The sequence below is a fragment of the Strongylocentrotus purpuratus genome, unplaced genomic scaffold, assembly GCF_000002235.5.
Source record: "Strongylocentrotus purpuratus isolate Spur 01 unplaced genomic scaffold, Spur_5.0 spur5_scaffold_4, whole genome shotgun sequence".
Lineage (NCBI taxonomy): Eukaryota > Metazoa > Echinodermata > Echinoidea > Camarodonta > Strongylocentrotidae > Strongylocentrotus > Strongylocentrotus purpuratus.
Window position 1 is genome coordinate 23,385,284 of NW_022145610.1, and position 15,398 is coordinate 23,400,681.

General features: G+C 36.9%; 1 protein-coding gene across 1 annotated transcript; it reads left to right on the plus strand.

Annotated features, from left to right (window-relative positions):
* Positions 1-5,070: 5,070 nt before the first annotated feature.
* Positions 5,071-12,748, plus strand: LOC576656 (LIM homeobox 2). Its single transcript, XM_030997577.1, has 3 exons — positions 5,071-5,278; positions 8,033-8,616; positions 12,295-12,748. Exons 2-3 carry the CDS (start codon positions 8,291-8,293, stop codon positions 12,731-12,733), a joined length of 765 nt encoding a protein of 254 aa, XP_030853437.1. The 5' UTR covers positions 5,071-5,278; positions 8,033-8,290; the 3' UTR covers positions 12,734-12,748.
* The last annotated feature ends 2,650 nt before the right edge of the window (positions 12,749-15,398 follow it).

Genomic DNA, 15,398 nt, shown 5'->3' on the forward strand with positions numbered 1-15,398 from the left:
GAACCCTTTCCCTAACCAAACGCATTGAAATTGGTACATTTTTGAGAAATATTTTGTCTTTAGTTGAATTTAGTTTCATCCGGGCATTATTGTATAATATACACGTACTTCGTAGGTTCGCCCTGTGAATATAATTACAATGGATGCAAATGTTTTTGAGTTGCAATATTCAGGTAGGTTTTAAAAATATATTGTAACTCCAAATATAGGCAAACAAAGAATACTCAAAAGAGAGAAACAAATATGCAAAGGAAATCGTTTGCGTTCCCTTGTATTAATTACAAACAAAGAAACATAGAAAAAACAACACTAAAACGTTCACTTCTATATTTGGATACAAATCCATAACCGACTTGGTTTTAGACCACCATAAAACAAATATATTTTACCTAATCCATGAAGTATGCATTAATTTGGTAAACAAGCACCATTGACCAAAAACAAGGTGCAATAGTGAATCCACGAGGAATAGCTATGTAATGGAATAGCTATGATATATCATGATAATTATGACGAAAACAATCTTATGGAAACTGCAAACAACAAGCTGAAAGAAAATTGTTGACACTAAAATGGGTAAGCCAGCCCCCTCTACCGTTGACCTTGGGTATAAAACTGCCAAAAAATCTAGAACTCCTTCCAGAGATCACACTTCCACAGAGATTTTGCAACACCTTGAAGATCATCGTTTGATTGTTGGTGGGATTATTTTTTAAACAAGTCATTAATGGCTGACTGGCTAACTGGCTGGCTGAATGAATGAATGAACAGATTTTTAAAAAAATGGATGAATGGATGTATGGATGTATGGATGATGGATGAATGAACGAATGAATGATTCTACTCTCTATAACAGAGGAGTCAAAATCAACTATTCCAAGACATCTAGCCCGGACAATTAACTGCCTCACACATACTCTAGGAGAATTACCCCCGAATATCTACACTTAACAATCACCTCTCTACCAAATGGAAATCACACCAGGACACTCCTGCACTGGACAACCATCCCTCTAGGACATCTACCTTAGGGCAATCACTCCCGGAAAGCAACCCTAGTCGACTCACTCGGGCATCAGCCCGATTTACTATATATACAGCAGAACATCTACTAACCCAACTATCATCGGACAACTATCCCGGACAACTACACTGGACAACCACCCCTCTAGGACATGTACCTTAGGGCAATCACTCCTGGACAACAACCCTAGTCGACTCACCCGGGCACCTAACCGACTTACTACAGCAAACCATCTACTAACACAAATATCCCCGGACATCTAATACGGACAACTACACTGGGCAACCACCTAACCTAGGGCAGTTACTCCGGACGACAGTACTACACTGGACACCCACCCCTCTATGACATCTAACATATATAGGGCGGTTACTCCGGACAACTTCACTGGACAACCACCCAGTGGGACATCTAACCAGTTACTCCGGACAAGTACACTGGTCAGCACCCCTCTAGGACATCTACCTTAGGGCAATCAATCCCGGACAACAAGCCTAGTCGACTCACCCGGGCACCTAACCGACTTACTACAGCAAACCATCTACTAACACAAATATCCCCGGACAACTACACTGGACACCCACCCCTCTAATACATCTAACCTATAGGGCGGTTACTCCGGACAACTTCACTGGACAACCACCCAATGGGGGACATCTAACCTAGGGCAGTTACTCCGGACAACTACGCTGGACAACCATCCCTCTAGGACATCTATACCCTAGGGCAGTTACTCCGGACAACTACACTGGACAACCACCCCTCTTGGACATCTACACTAAGGAACATGAACAACTACCCTATAGTCAACTCCCTCGGGCACCTACAATGTACCCGGATATTTTCTAGAACACCTATAAGCCAGTTTACGGTTGCAGTCTGAGCATGAGCAGATAAAGGTCATTTGTACCAAAAAAGGTAAAACCCACAAAGATGAATACTGGATATGCGCTCATGAAAGTTATGTAACATTATTCATTTATGCACCAACGGTACATTCTAAGATACGCAGGTGGAAGTATTCTTTTCAAGAGGGCAAACAAAAGGTATTCATGAAGCACATCTAGGACATTGGCAGTTATTATTCTAAGATGCTCAAAGTGGAACTTCTCCGTGTGTAAAAGATCTGTGGATATCTGGGGTCATTTGTACCATGTGCTATCTGTAAACTCCCTTATTCTCGGACAATTATCCCCAGTAGGAGAAAATTATCAAAACGAAGTAATCAGATCGGACAGTTGTCCTTTTAGTAAATGTAGAGCAGGGTTGATTAACAAAAATAAAAGTTTCTCGTATCAATTTCGCTTATGTTTCTTTTTTAAAAAGAATAATTTAAATTCGTGTCCTTGTTTAAATCGGGTGCGTCATTCTTGTTTGTTCTTTCAACTGTATTTGCGACGAAAATTTAAAACAAAATGAAATTGTTTTCTTCAAAATGTATAAGAAGCAAACGATGAAGAATATCACAGATTTTTTGTTGACCTCCCTCTCCCCGCCCCCTCTCCCCGCCCCTTCTCCCCGCCCCCTCTCCCCGCCCCCTCTCCCCGCCCCCCCTTTCTCTCTCTCTCTTCCGCCCTCTCTTTCACTCTCTAATTTTTTATCTCTTTCTATTATCTCTCGCTCCATCTCTTCTCTCTTCCCTCTAAATCATTTCTCTCTATCTCTCTCTCTTTTTCTCTCTCTTTTTTTTTCTCTCTCTCTTTCTCTCTCTCTCTCTCTCTCTCTCTCTCTCTCTCTCCGTATCTATATTATCTCAATCACTCTCTCTCTTTATTGTTTTTTCCTAGTTAAAACACACCTCTGCCTTTCTTAATTATGAAGGTGCCTAAAAAAAGTTTAATTAAGTAAGCTGTTATTTTAGAAATACTCTAAACCACTACATTCTTAACATAACGAAACGCGAAATAAAACATACATTCCCACCTCGGCCAGACATTAATTAGTTGCACGTTTTATATATGTTTTCTTATAAACAAACATTATAGACGTAAACTAAGAAGACTTACAAAATGTTATTGCTAATCCAAATCGCAAAAACAAGTACATGTATATTTATAAATTGCTTATATAAAAATGGCTTATCATCAAGTTCATAAACGGAGTCATAATGACACTGATTTGCGTACTAGGGCATACTAGGGGAGGCTTTCATATACGGAATCCTTCCTTTCTGCCTATCCCAAATGCTCTCATAAATCTTGTTCTTCGCTTTATTTTATCATTAAATTCTGCATTTGAATGTTTTAAATGTTTTTTTTTGTGAAGAATGTTGAATAAACTTAAAATTGAATTGAATTGAAAAACTTGTTCTTTAGGAATTTAAATATGTCGATAATTTGAGGTAATCAATATAATAAGAAAAACTATATCTGTTATGTGCAACATTGGACAAAATATCCATAGTTCAGTGAATCAGGGCTCTGCAACGAAAGAAAAATATGTCTTTGACGGATAAACAGGGGGGGGGGGGGTCAGAGCGAACTTTTTAGAGGTCGCTTTTTACCCTTATGGGTGTATTTACCATTAAAAAAAAATATATATTTGACCGCTTCGAAATCGATGTCAATATTGTCAATTGCCTTTAAAGATAATGTAATTAAATATACTGGACATGTAATTTCATTGTTGCAGACACTATGTAGATGTCATTTTAAATCGTTCATTGAGTAAAGAATAATATCAATGACGTAATAATTATGTTTAAGATCAACATCCAAACTGTAACAAATTGATACAAAAAATTAAAATAAAATAAAATAAAATAATGGGACACATAATATTTGGGTGCCTGGGACTGCACAAAGATGTAGCACTATATTTTGGTCTAAAGTTCTATTTAAGATATGACAGAATTCCAAGAGAAATTCTTTTCATGGGACACTTTCACTATGATTATCGTCCACGTGAGCATAAGAAAAATAGAAAATACTCACAAAGTATCATTCACCTAACAAAAGAAGATTTGGGTGTATGGGACTACACTAACAAGTAATGCAATATTTCAGTTCAAAGTTGTAAATTTGTTGTTTGGGGCTTCATTGACCATTCCCTATTTTGAGTACCAAAGTATTAACCTCATATTCGCTCGTCGTCCAGGTTACTGGTATTAAACAACAGAGCCTGCGCATGAGGTTCACCGCGAAAAAACTCAAGCAACGGACTGGAGCAGGGCAAGTCAGTAATTGGGGCTGATGTAATCACTACACCATTGTTTAGAACAAAATTGGGTGGGATCAGGAACCTTGACAACTTGGCCAGTATGACGTCACACTTTGGTACTCTTGTATGCATTTCTCATTGTTTTCTCACATCTACTATTTATAAATAAAATAAAAATATGTTTTTACAGATTAGTCAGCAAGCAACCATGACTATTATTAATATCAACTACTAAGCCTACGTGGGTGTTAATTGTTAATTGGGTGGCAACGTAGTATCTTTTAAATTGTTCATTTTTTTGCTTGTGTTTTTTAACATCTGCAACTGACAAATAAAAAAATATGTTTTTTTACAAGCAGCTTTGTCAGCAAACATCAATGACTAAGCCAAGATTAACCACTAGCCTACGTAATTATAAAATGTTATGTTTTAGTAGTTTATTTTTTTTTTTTTTTTCGTTTTAGCTATTGCGCTCGTAATATTTGGATAGGCCTATCAAAATGAAGAATCAAAGAAACATTGATTTCACAAGCCACATCTGAGCTTTGAGACTACGTCGCTCAACAAGAGCCTGAGAGCTCAGCAGTTTCATTGGTGCCCGAGGAACCGTCATCGGCCAACCAGCTCTCCCGGTTCCCCTCCAGATAGATCTCTCAAAGAACCACTACCAGCACCACCGATACCAGCCGCTGGCTTTCGATTTTCTCATCCGTTCCAGTTTTCTAGCCAATGCAACCCCTTCGAGGGACCAAACCCGAAACGTCAATCTTCTTTACGGGGGGTGGGCAGTGAGTCGACCCATAAGGGGGGATCATAAAACCCACAATACACACTTTACCAGAGTCTCGCTGTCGTCGACCAAAGAAGTTTGTTCAGAGTCGGTTGAGGCTGGTTCGCAAAGGAAGTACGTACTGACAGCTTCTGTAACCATAAAACCACAACACGAATACACTTCAGACTCCATTTCAACACTGGATTCATAACCGATATGTTAGCTATTCATTGAGACTTAACGGCGTTACCTACAGTATTCGTGAATTTCTGTTTTCATCATTTCGCATTCTCGGATTTCTCTGGGACGCATCGACGCTGATGGTTCGTATCAAGCCAAGGATAGATTATTCTTGAAAAATGCCTTCATTTTGTCTAATTCTTTTATGTCTTACATCAAACCAAGCTTGCTCCTAGTTTAGTAGTTTTTACGTTTGAAAAGTAAAGAGTTACCCTTTTCCTGCTTTTCATCTGACATGTTTGGGATTTGTGAACATTTTTAAAATTTTAAACAGCTCAACATTGTCTTTGTTTCTTGCCGAGAGTATACACGTTCTTGCTGGTAATATTATATCATTTTTATCTTAATTAAGTGATTACTTATTACTAATTACTATTCAATACTTTTGTGAAGAGTTAGGGTCGATTCCAAACATATCGATCATGTTAATTTTCCATGTTTCGTATAGGATTGTTATTATTATTTAAGTTTTTTGTCATTTAATTATATCCGAATTCCATTATTAATATTATGTTGAACGGCTTCTCAGCGTCACATGTGCATAAACAGTTGCATAATGCTCGAAGATAACGAAAGTGTTTCTGAAATTATCATGACAATTTACTTCAAATATAACAAATTACCATAAATATAACGATGCAAATTTTACCCCAGTACAAAATATAAGCTCGCATAATCAAGACGGCTATCTGATTTCAGTATTATTGTCTGTAATTCTTTTGCAGACCCCTATGAAAAAGCAATATTCGTGCTGATCGGGGTCTTTCATCCCACTTTGTAAATAAAAAAAAATAAGGTTATACAACGATATCACATGTTTCGATCGTTAGCTAATAATGATCGATAACTTATTTTTTAATCCACTCCATAACTGACGACACTTGACGAATATGATTATGATAATTGATAATATCATTAATTTAGTTAGGAATCTGAAAGGAGTGATATAGATCTGTAGAAAAGTTCATTAAGTTGATAAATCTTGCCGATCATTTTTTCGGTGATCAGCATTTAAATGCAAGTTTATTGTAATAATATTTTACTCTGATGATCAGTGTCAATGAAAAGGCCAATATCATTCAATGATTTCATTTGTATTCGATGAGCTTACCCAAATCACATTCAAACGTTTTAATGTAAAGTATAATTTGTTTATGTGTAGACAATTTTCACTTGAATTTATTCAATCCATAAATAGTTTGCGAGACAGCTGTTACTGCTGGAGGTCGAAACATTCATAAATTCGGCATTTTTCAAAGGAATATGTACCTAATTATTATTCAATACAATTACAAACGCATGGGGGTCGACATAATTATTCACGAATCCAATGTATTCGTGACAAACACAATCCACATTTTCTATTAGTCTTAAATTATAGACATTTCGATTGAAATGCTATATCCATGTACAACTAGATGTAAACATATCAAATTGTAATTTATCATGAATAATTTTACTTTAGAAAAAGTGACAATTTGAAGAGTAATAATGGATTTTAATACAATTACTAATTGGAGAAGCAAGGAAGACATTTGGAATATTACAAATCTTTGTGTTTGGTACAGGTGATAACGATATTTAAAATGTTATCCATATATATATTATATAATATATATATATATATATATTATGTCCCATCGAGATATTCACAATAAATAGCCTAAGTAAATATTAAGACCAAAATGGGGAAAAGGGTGTGAGGATTACGTACAATACATGTGTTTTGCGTACTTAACATTTATCAATGCAATGTCCATATATAGATAAAAGACGTACTGTATTAATATATACTTTTTTTTATTCTTTGGGCCATTGCTTTCAATCTTATCTTCACCGCCTTCCACACGGCGGTCCTGTTCTGGCTTTCTCGCCGACTCGCGCAGGCTGCATGCATCAGGAGTGCATTGATGGAAGTTTTTAGGCTGTAAGAAGGCCTGCAAGGTTGCCTTAACAAAAATTAAGGTACAGGGGGGGGGGGGGGGGGGGGGCTAAGCCTTGACTTTGAAGTAGGCTTGTCGGATCTTACAAGTAACTTAATAATCTTCTATATGCATAGGATAGGTGGTTTAAATCTTATGCAACTATAAAGTTATATAACTAGGACACGTAGTATACGAAATGTATTTATACAAAACTTTTTATGTTTTTCGGGGCAAGTTGGTATTAAAAAAAAAATTGAGATTATGTTTAAGAAATCAATGTGAAGTCATAGTACGGAAAAAATAATGTTTATATTACTCCATATTCAAATACTGTTACACAATCAATAATAGTACACCCTTCCTATAAGAGAGCGCCTATTTTGAGGTATAGGGTGTGGTAGTTTAGTATAGGCCTGCCTGTAAACAAAAATGGGATAAAAAATAAGGATAGGTTTTCACTGATCAAGATCTCCTCGTGAACACATAATCTATTTAATAAAAAAGAGACATTTTGTAGGTTTCTACAGCTTGATTTCTAATTGCGTCAGTTTTTTGCACATTAATAAATTAAAAGGATTCTTTAATATGTCAATTTCCAGTACCGAAATGTTTTTTTGAACATGTTGAATGATCAGTGGTACAAATTTAATTACATGTTATGCAGTTGAACAGTGCTTGTACTATAAACCATTATTTATATTGACTGTTCTCGGGAAGGTCTCTGGTAGAGAATATTTTATGAATAACAATTTGTTTGCATCTTTTCTTACTGATGCTGTTGCCTTTTTCGCACGCTATATTATTCGAAGATTATTTAGCATGGCTTCTGCGTGAATTATGAGGCTTCAATTTTCTCATACGTCAAATAAACTTTTTTTTTTCTCTCTTCTTATATATCCCTTCCATATTTAGCTACACTGCATACTTAAAAAGGATATCGTGTTAATTGAGACTTAGGAGAGAGGCTGGTTAAGAAACTTCTGGAGCCCACGTTACTTAGCGGAACGTTACGGTAAATCTTCGCCCATTTGTTCCTGGTTTCCTGCTGGCTTTTCGCACTCGAGAAGCGCAACGGGCGTTTGGTAGAATTAGTTTCATCTTCGACCATTGAGAACTGTGTTCTTCATAGTATAGCAGCGTTGCAGCAACGCCAGCAACCTCACCAGCAACATGCCAGTGATGGGTTGCGATGGGGAGTCGTCGACCAATTCACCTGGTTCTTTTATCAGCAACATTAGCCTTAACAGCAGCATGAGTAGCATGAGCAGCGGCTCCAATACCACTGGTGGTGTAGGCCACCACGAACTCCTCGCCGGCAGCCCGGCGGTATGTGCCGGGTGCGGCGGCCGCATCTGCGATCGGTTTTACCTGCTAGCGGCAGACAGACAGTGGCATACACAGTGCCTCCAGTGCTGCGAGTGTAATGTTCAACTGGATAGCGAGTTATCCTGCTTCGCCAAAGAAGGAAATATTTACTGCAAGGAAGACTATTTAAAGTAAGTTCAAACAATAATTTCTTCAAATTTCATTTCTGTATTATTTCACTTGAAAGTTCACTTGATGCCTTTGTTTTAAAACAAAAATCAATGGAAATATTTTCATGCTCACACAAAAACACACAAGTAATTCCACCGGCTGACTATTGCCCCGCAATAGCCTACCAAAGTAACTCAACATGGGCTCTTCTTCATATTGGTGGTTTATGTATCTGTTAAGTAAGAGCATTATAAAGGTAATATAAAGGCATTTAGAAAAAATAACTAATAAGAATGTCCAGATAAATAGTTGGATCCGCTGATGAATTAAAAAATGTATTTAGAAGAAGAAAAAAGCAAAACTGTATTCTGGGGCATAAGTGTTGGTCTGAATTTTTTTCTGTTCAATTTACCCATTGTACGAAATGACTACACTGGAACAATAGTATTTCTCCGCAATCTTTTTCCAACTCTGTGGATGGATAAGAGTTGGAAATTGATCGCGGAGAAATATTATTGTAAATCTAGTAGCGATTATAAATTGCTTTTAGGAAGAGGCTCACCGCTAAAAAAAATCTGCCCCCTAAAATCAACAACCCCCCCCCCTCCCCATTGTATATTCGAATTAATAATTGAATCTCTGGTCCCAACATCAAACCAATAATATTAAAATATCTTTGACGAATAAAGCCAAGAACGAACATCGCTATAGAGCAAAATTTGTATGAACACCCTATACAGGTATAGCATATGATAATTATAATCATGTACACAATCCTGACTTATCACCAAGAGCTCCACCCATATTTTGTTACGTGTATATACCATCACCCTTTAACGAACTTGCTGCCCTTTCTCGAAGTCGTGAATTAGAATTTAATTGACATTTTAATTGGAAGTATAGGCCTATATTTCATTTTTAGGTCATCTTTGTTTTATTGACGTGAATGTATTGGGCGTATAACCATGGTGGCTTAGTGGTCACGAATGTAATTGCGTTGATTGGTAAAAAGTTTTGTTTGGGGTTGCCTTAAAGGAAAAGTGTCCCCCATGAAAAATTATTGATTTTAAGATTCCAGTGGAAATTTTTTAAGATCTAATCTATTTTTAATTTGATAAATAAAACACACTTAAAACAATATTAGAGGTGTTGTCGTGTAGGGGTTTATTCTCTGAGCTCTTATAGATCATGAGGTCTGGGGTTCGAATCAATGTCACACCATGAAATTCCTTGGCAAAACATTAATCTCCATTTGCCTCTCTCCACCCAGGTGATGTAAATAGGTATCGGTATAATTTCCTTTAATGCCCAAATCGGGTAGCGAGGCTAGAGTAGTAAGGCTAGAGCCAGCGTTATTATTAAGGTGCCTATAATGCATGACTAATTAGATAATGAAGCGCTAAAGGGGATCATTAAAATTAAGCATTTCTCACTCAATTATTCAATGAAATAAATTCATTGTAGAGGAATCGAAGTAAAGTGGTCTTAGTACCAAACTTAATTGAGATGCGAAAAACATGTAGGTTCCAGTCCCGACATGGCGCTCATATCCTTAGGCAAGATATAAACCTGCCTTTGCCACTCTCAACCCGGGGGTGGGAAATATATGCTATGATTTTCAGTTCAAATCATTGATAACGGAGATACCATGGCCCCGTCTTACAAAGAGTTACGATTGATCCGAATCAATCGCAAGTCCTCTAATCGATCGCAAGTTTGCAGTCTCCTATCTCTTATGTACATAGTTGCGATTGATATCAATCGCAAATAAGTCATTATCTCTTTGTAAGACAGGGCCCAGGTTCATTTTTAAGGAGCGCAAGTAATGAGACAAATAGATGAGCGCGATACAAAATAAAATTATTACAATTCTTAAAGCGTTAAGAAAGAGCTTGCATAACCCAAAACTATCTTCAATGAAAGTGAACTTCAATTTGGTACGACTATATTAATCTGTTGATTGTTTTTAACGGTTTCACATTTTGTCTTTTAATTTCAGGCGATATGTACGTAATGCTTAAAAGAGTTATATATATATAGCGACCATGACCATTTCTAAATTTTCAATATACTGCTTCAGTACATTGACGTAGATACCTATTATGAAGATTGCATGTATATAAAACATGAATTCCTATACTATTTTTTTTGGTGGTATACTTTAAAGAAATTGTTTATCAGGCCGTTTACTATGATTAAACACGATTAACCTTGTTAAACAAGCTTTCCTTATATGATGATTTAATTCGACTACGTTATCAAGCAATATGTTTAGATCGTGATTAAGCAAATCAGATAAAATGAAATTATAACAAAATCAAGTCTAATCAAATCAATCAAATCAATCAAATCAAATCGACTCAAATCAATTCAAACCAAGTCAAATCAATCAAATCAATCAAATCAATCATCAAATCGAATCGAATCAATTCAAACCAAGTCAGATCAATCAAATCAATCAAATCAATCAAATCAATCAAATCAATCAAATCAATCATCAAATAACATCGAATCAATTCAAACCAAGTCAAATCAATCAAAATAATCAAATCAATCATCAAATCCAATCGAATCAATTCAAACCAAGTCAAATCAATCAAATCAATCAAATCAATCATCAAATCGAATCGAATCAATTCAAACCAAGTCAAATCAATCAAATCAATCAAATCAATCAAATCAATCATCAAATCGAATCGAATCAATTCAAACCAAGTCAAATCAAATCAAATCAAATCAAATCAATGGAATTTGAAGTTATACTGATACAAGAATTCATCAATCAAAATAAGCACAGACCATTTCACTCATCTAAATAATTATGATGGTTATGTTTGTTTCCATTAGATTTTAATCCCTGTGATGTAAGATCATGTTTGCAAAAATGTTTTTTATTTAACTGATTGGAAATCGATCAGATATATATAAGGTCAGACAGGGTTCTTTTGGATTTTCTTTTCAGACGTGAGCAACCTCCAAGATATTTTTTAAAGAAGAGTATGTGTAGGACAATCTACCAGCTCGAAGTACCAAGACTTCCCAAAGATTTTAATGAAATCCATTTTAGATCCACGAGTTCTCACTTTCTTGTCCATTAAAATTAATTTCATCGTGGTTTCTTTTACGTTTATTAATGATCATCTTCATAACTTCTTTTATCGTCCGTCTTAATGTTTATCTGAAGAGAGTACACAGTACAATTCAATACATTTCATTTATAAAGTACCCTTTCAAGAGCTATAAAGCGCATTAACATACGAAATCCTGTAAGATTTGAAAGTTAATTAATTTTAGAAAAGATTTGTTGTCTTCTCCATCTTTTACTTAATCATGCATGTTATACTATATGGTTATGTTATTCATGGTCATAGAGGTGTCGCAGTATAGTGATTCATGCATCTGACTTTCAATTACATTTGTTAAAGAGTTCGAATCCCAGCCCGGCTCTGACGTCCTTTTTAAATCCCCATTTGCCACTCTCCACCTAGGTATAAATACCTAGCAAATGCTGGGGTAATAATAATTGCAGGGCCCTCACAGAGAACAGCATTGATGTTGATGAAGTTTTAATGGATAAATGAAATTGTTATCATTATTGTTATCATGATTATTATTATGATAATTATTATCATCATTGTTATTATTATTATCTTCATAATATATTTGTTCTCTCCTGATTTGATGGCACTCTTCTAAAGACGGTATGGAATCAAGAAATGCGCCCGTTGTCACGTGGGCATCGAATCCCACGAGATGGTGATGCGAGCCCGTGAGCTGGTCTACCATCTCGCCTGCTTCAGCTGCGCCGTGTGCAACCTCGAACTCCACACGGGCGACTATTACGGGATGCGGGAAAACCTGGTGTACTGCCAACTCCACTACGAAACCCTCTTCGTTCCGTCCTCCGATCAGAGCACCTATCACCATCTCCACCACGCCTCGCCTCCTCCTCCGCAACCAACCCTCCATAATCTCTCGCCCAGTTACCACACCCATGGGGGCTCACCCAACCCGGGGGCGCCGTCGACCGGACACCCCTTCTTCCAGAATGGACTATCCCCCATCCACAAAGGGAGACCACGCAAACGCAAGGGTGTGGACCATCTCATTGGCTTTGGAATGGGTAAGTTAGCATGACTTTGTGCCCCCTTTTATATTTCGTTTCACTGTTTTATGTTGCGATACTTGTCAGAGAAGTGTTCAATGTTTTACGATCTACTGTAGATGATATTCTACAACAAAGTGTTTGTGTTTGCCATGAACTAATTCAATATGTTTCGTTTCAATCACAAGATAAAGTAATTAAGAAACCCATAAAAAAATTACCTGAAAACGCCCGTGTTTACAGTCATGAAATGAAACGTAAATGAAAACCAGTTGCAATATCAACAGCCAAAATAATGGTAATGACACAATGGAAACTTCATTATACAAATTAGCTAACGAGAGGCATTAAATAATGAATATATTGACGATAACGACGTTCACACCTATAACCTTTATAGTCCTGGGACCCATTTCGCAAAGCCTTTTTTCAATGACAAATGACAAATATCAGTGACAAGTCTGCTGATAACCAATCAGAAGCAAGGATTTCAGTAGCTTATAACAACAACTGTCATTTGTCACTAATGACAAGTTTTGTGAAACGCCCCCCAGTTGATGAAAAGTTTGAATGTCTCGAAAAGGAAATGATGCGGAGTGTCCATAATGATGATTGTGGTGGTGGTTACGAAAGTTACGATTAAGAAATTGTCGCGCTATCGTTATACCGAAGCTACAAAACATTAACAATCGCTTTTTTTTTTTTTTTTACTTGAATTTTATCTCAAATTTTAGATAAGACTTTTCTCCCGACTACCTATTTTTCATTGCTTCATCTCGAAGCACTTGTACGTTTCCACGCATTGCCTTGATACACGGTGTTAATCTGTAGGCCTACATCGTGTCCTAGAAACTGAGATTATGACGGAGAAAACATATTTTGATCATGACCACTGTTACTTGAACAAAGAAAGAAACAAAGAAACGCCATTTTGTTTATGCAAACGATGACGTGACAGGAAATACCATATGAGATGATAGCATCACTATTTTGGAGAAAATGTATATGGTATTAAAAATAATGTTAGATGAAAGCTCCGAGCTTTCTTCCATCGAAGATTGATGTAAGCTGGGGTTTGAAGGGTTAGAGATCTTATTAGGCTTTCGGTTAGGTTAACGGTTAGCGTTGGATATCTAGGCCCGAATTCACAAAGGAGGTTTGTCGACAAACCGAGGTTTATGTACGTCATATGACGCGTTTTGACGCGTTTTTTTTTACAAACCTGGTTTGTAAATAACAAAAGGAGGTTTGTCGACAAACCTCCTTTGTGAATTCGGGCCATAGTGTTGGAACAAAGTTTGAAGTTAGGAAGGAATACGTTGATTCTTGGACATTTAGACCGCGGAGCAATGGTTGCTCGAACATTTTGTTGTAATACAACATACTAGGCCCACACGCAGTAGACTATACGGATTCAGGGAAAAGTAAGCCCATTACGTATTCAACCTGTCGATATCCTTTGAACAAAGAATAGCAATCGATTGAAGTCATGGGGTTATTTGAGTCAATGAAGTGTTTTCTATTGAACTGCAATTGATTAGATCAATTGTTTAACGAAATCGGTGAAAGAGAGCATAAATTGCGATAAGAATCGTGTAAATGACACTTGTGAGTTTTGAAGCGTAAAGAGGGTGAACTGGATGGATGGCGAGAGGGAGGGGGGGGGGGCACTCAGACGATTAGTAGGCCTATCCCAAATTCCCAATGGACAGGGCTTAGATGGTAACCATCAACGACCTTTCGATCTATAAAGTTACTCATTATGAGAGAGCAAATGTAACTAACATCATAATTGTGTTAAGGTATGATAATCATGAGATACAATAGGCTATATATATACATTGTTACCCATAACAAAAATTCTTATCACTTTTCATGTAAAGATTGTGACAAAATTTGAAGATTGGAAGAGAAGATCCATCATTAGCAAATCATATTGTGACAATCACTTATTCATGAGAAAATGTTGAGAAAAAAATATTCCAGCATTATGGGAAACAGTGTAATACATTTAATATTTATGTGTAAATTGGTAACATTTTCAGTTCACATACATAGCCATACTTTAAAATAACTTCACGTCATATTCGAGAAGTGTAACATATTTCAAGCACCGCATCCTAAAACAATAACATTTCTTTCATGCACACAATGTTTTCGCATTTGCTTACGCACGCGCACCCCTCTTATCAGAGACAGGAAACAATTTTTTGCCAAACACAAGCGATCGATATTTTCCAAACTGTCCATTTTGGCACTTCTTGCGGCCAAAATGGGAACTGTTTAGACATGTTAGACACTATGTTCTTTTGAAATGCAGCGTGCCTTTGGATTTCAAACATATGCACTTACAAAACGCAGCGAGAACTGACAAAAGTAGGACCGAGAGAGCAGAGAGAGAGAGAGAGGGAGAGATGATTTCAACTTTAGTTTCCTCCTGTGGCGCTCTTTTGTGGTGTGCGCGCGCGACCGTGCGCTAATGTGGGCGAAATTTTATTCACTGTGACCGACCGCACGCAAACTGCTCCACCTCTTTGCGCGAGCGAACAATGCTCCAATATTTACGTTTCCCGCCCTCATTCTTTCACGGTGAAGCCTACAAAAATCGGGGCTATTGTTGTAAAAACCCGTCCCTTTTCTTCCTCTCTCGTCTGTCTCCTTTGCCTGCTGGCATCAAGGCACTGTTGTGCGAGTGTG

What these genes read in the sequence shown, in the direction of transcription:
- LOC576656 (XM_030997577.1), top strand. Translation starts at nt 8,291, where the DNA reads ATGCCAGTGATGGGTTGCGATGGGGAGTCGTCGACCAATTCACCTGGT. An exon ending in TGCAAGGAAGACTATTTAAA is followed by an intron (nt 8,617 to 12,294) that starts GTAAGTTCAAAC and finishes ACTCTTCTAAAG; the next exon opens with ACGGTATGGAATCAAGAAAT.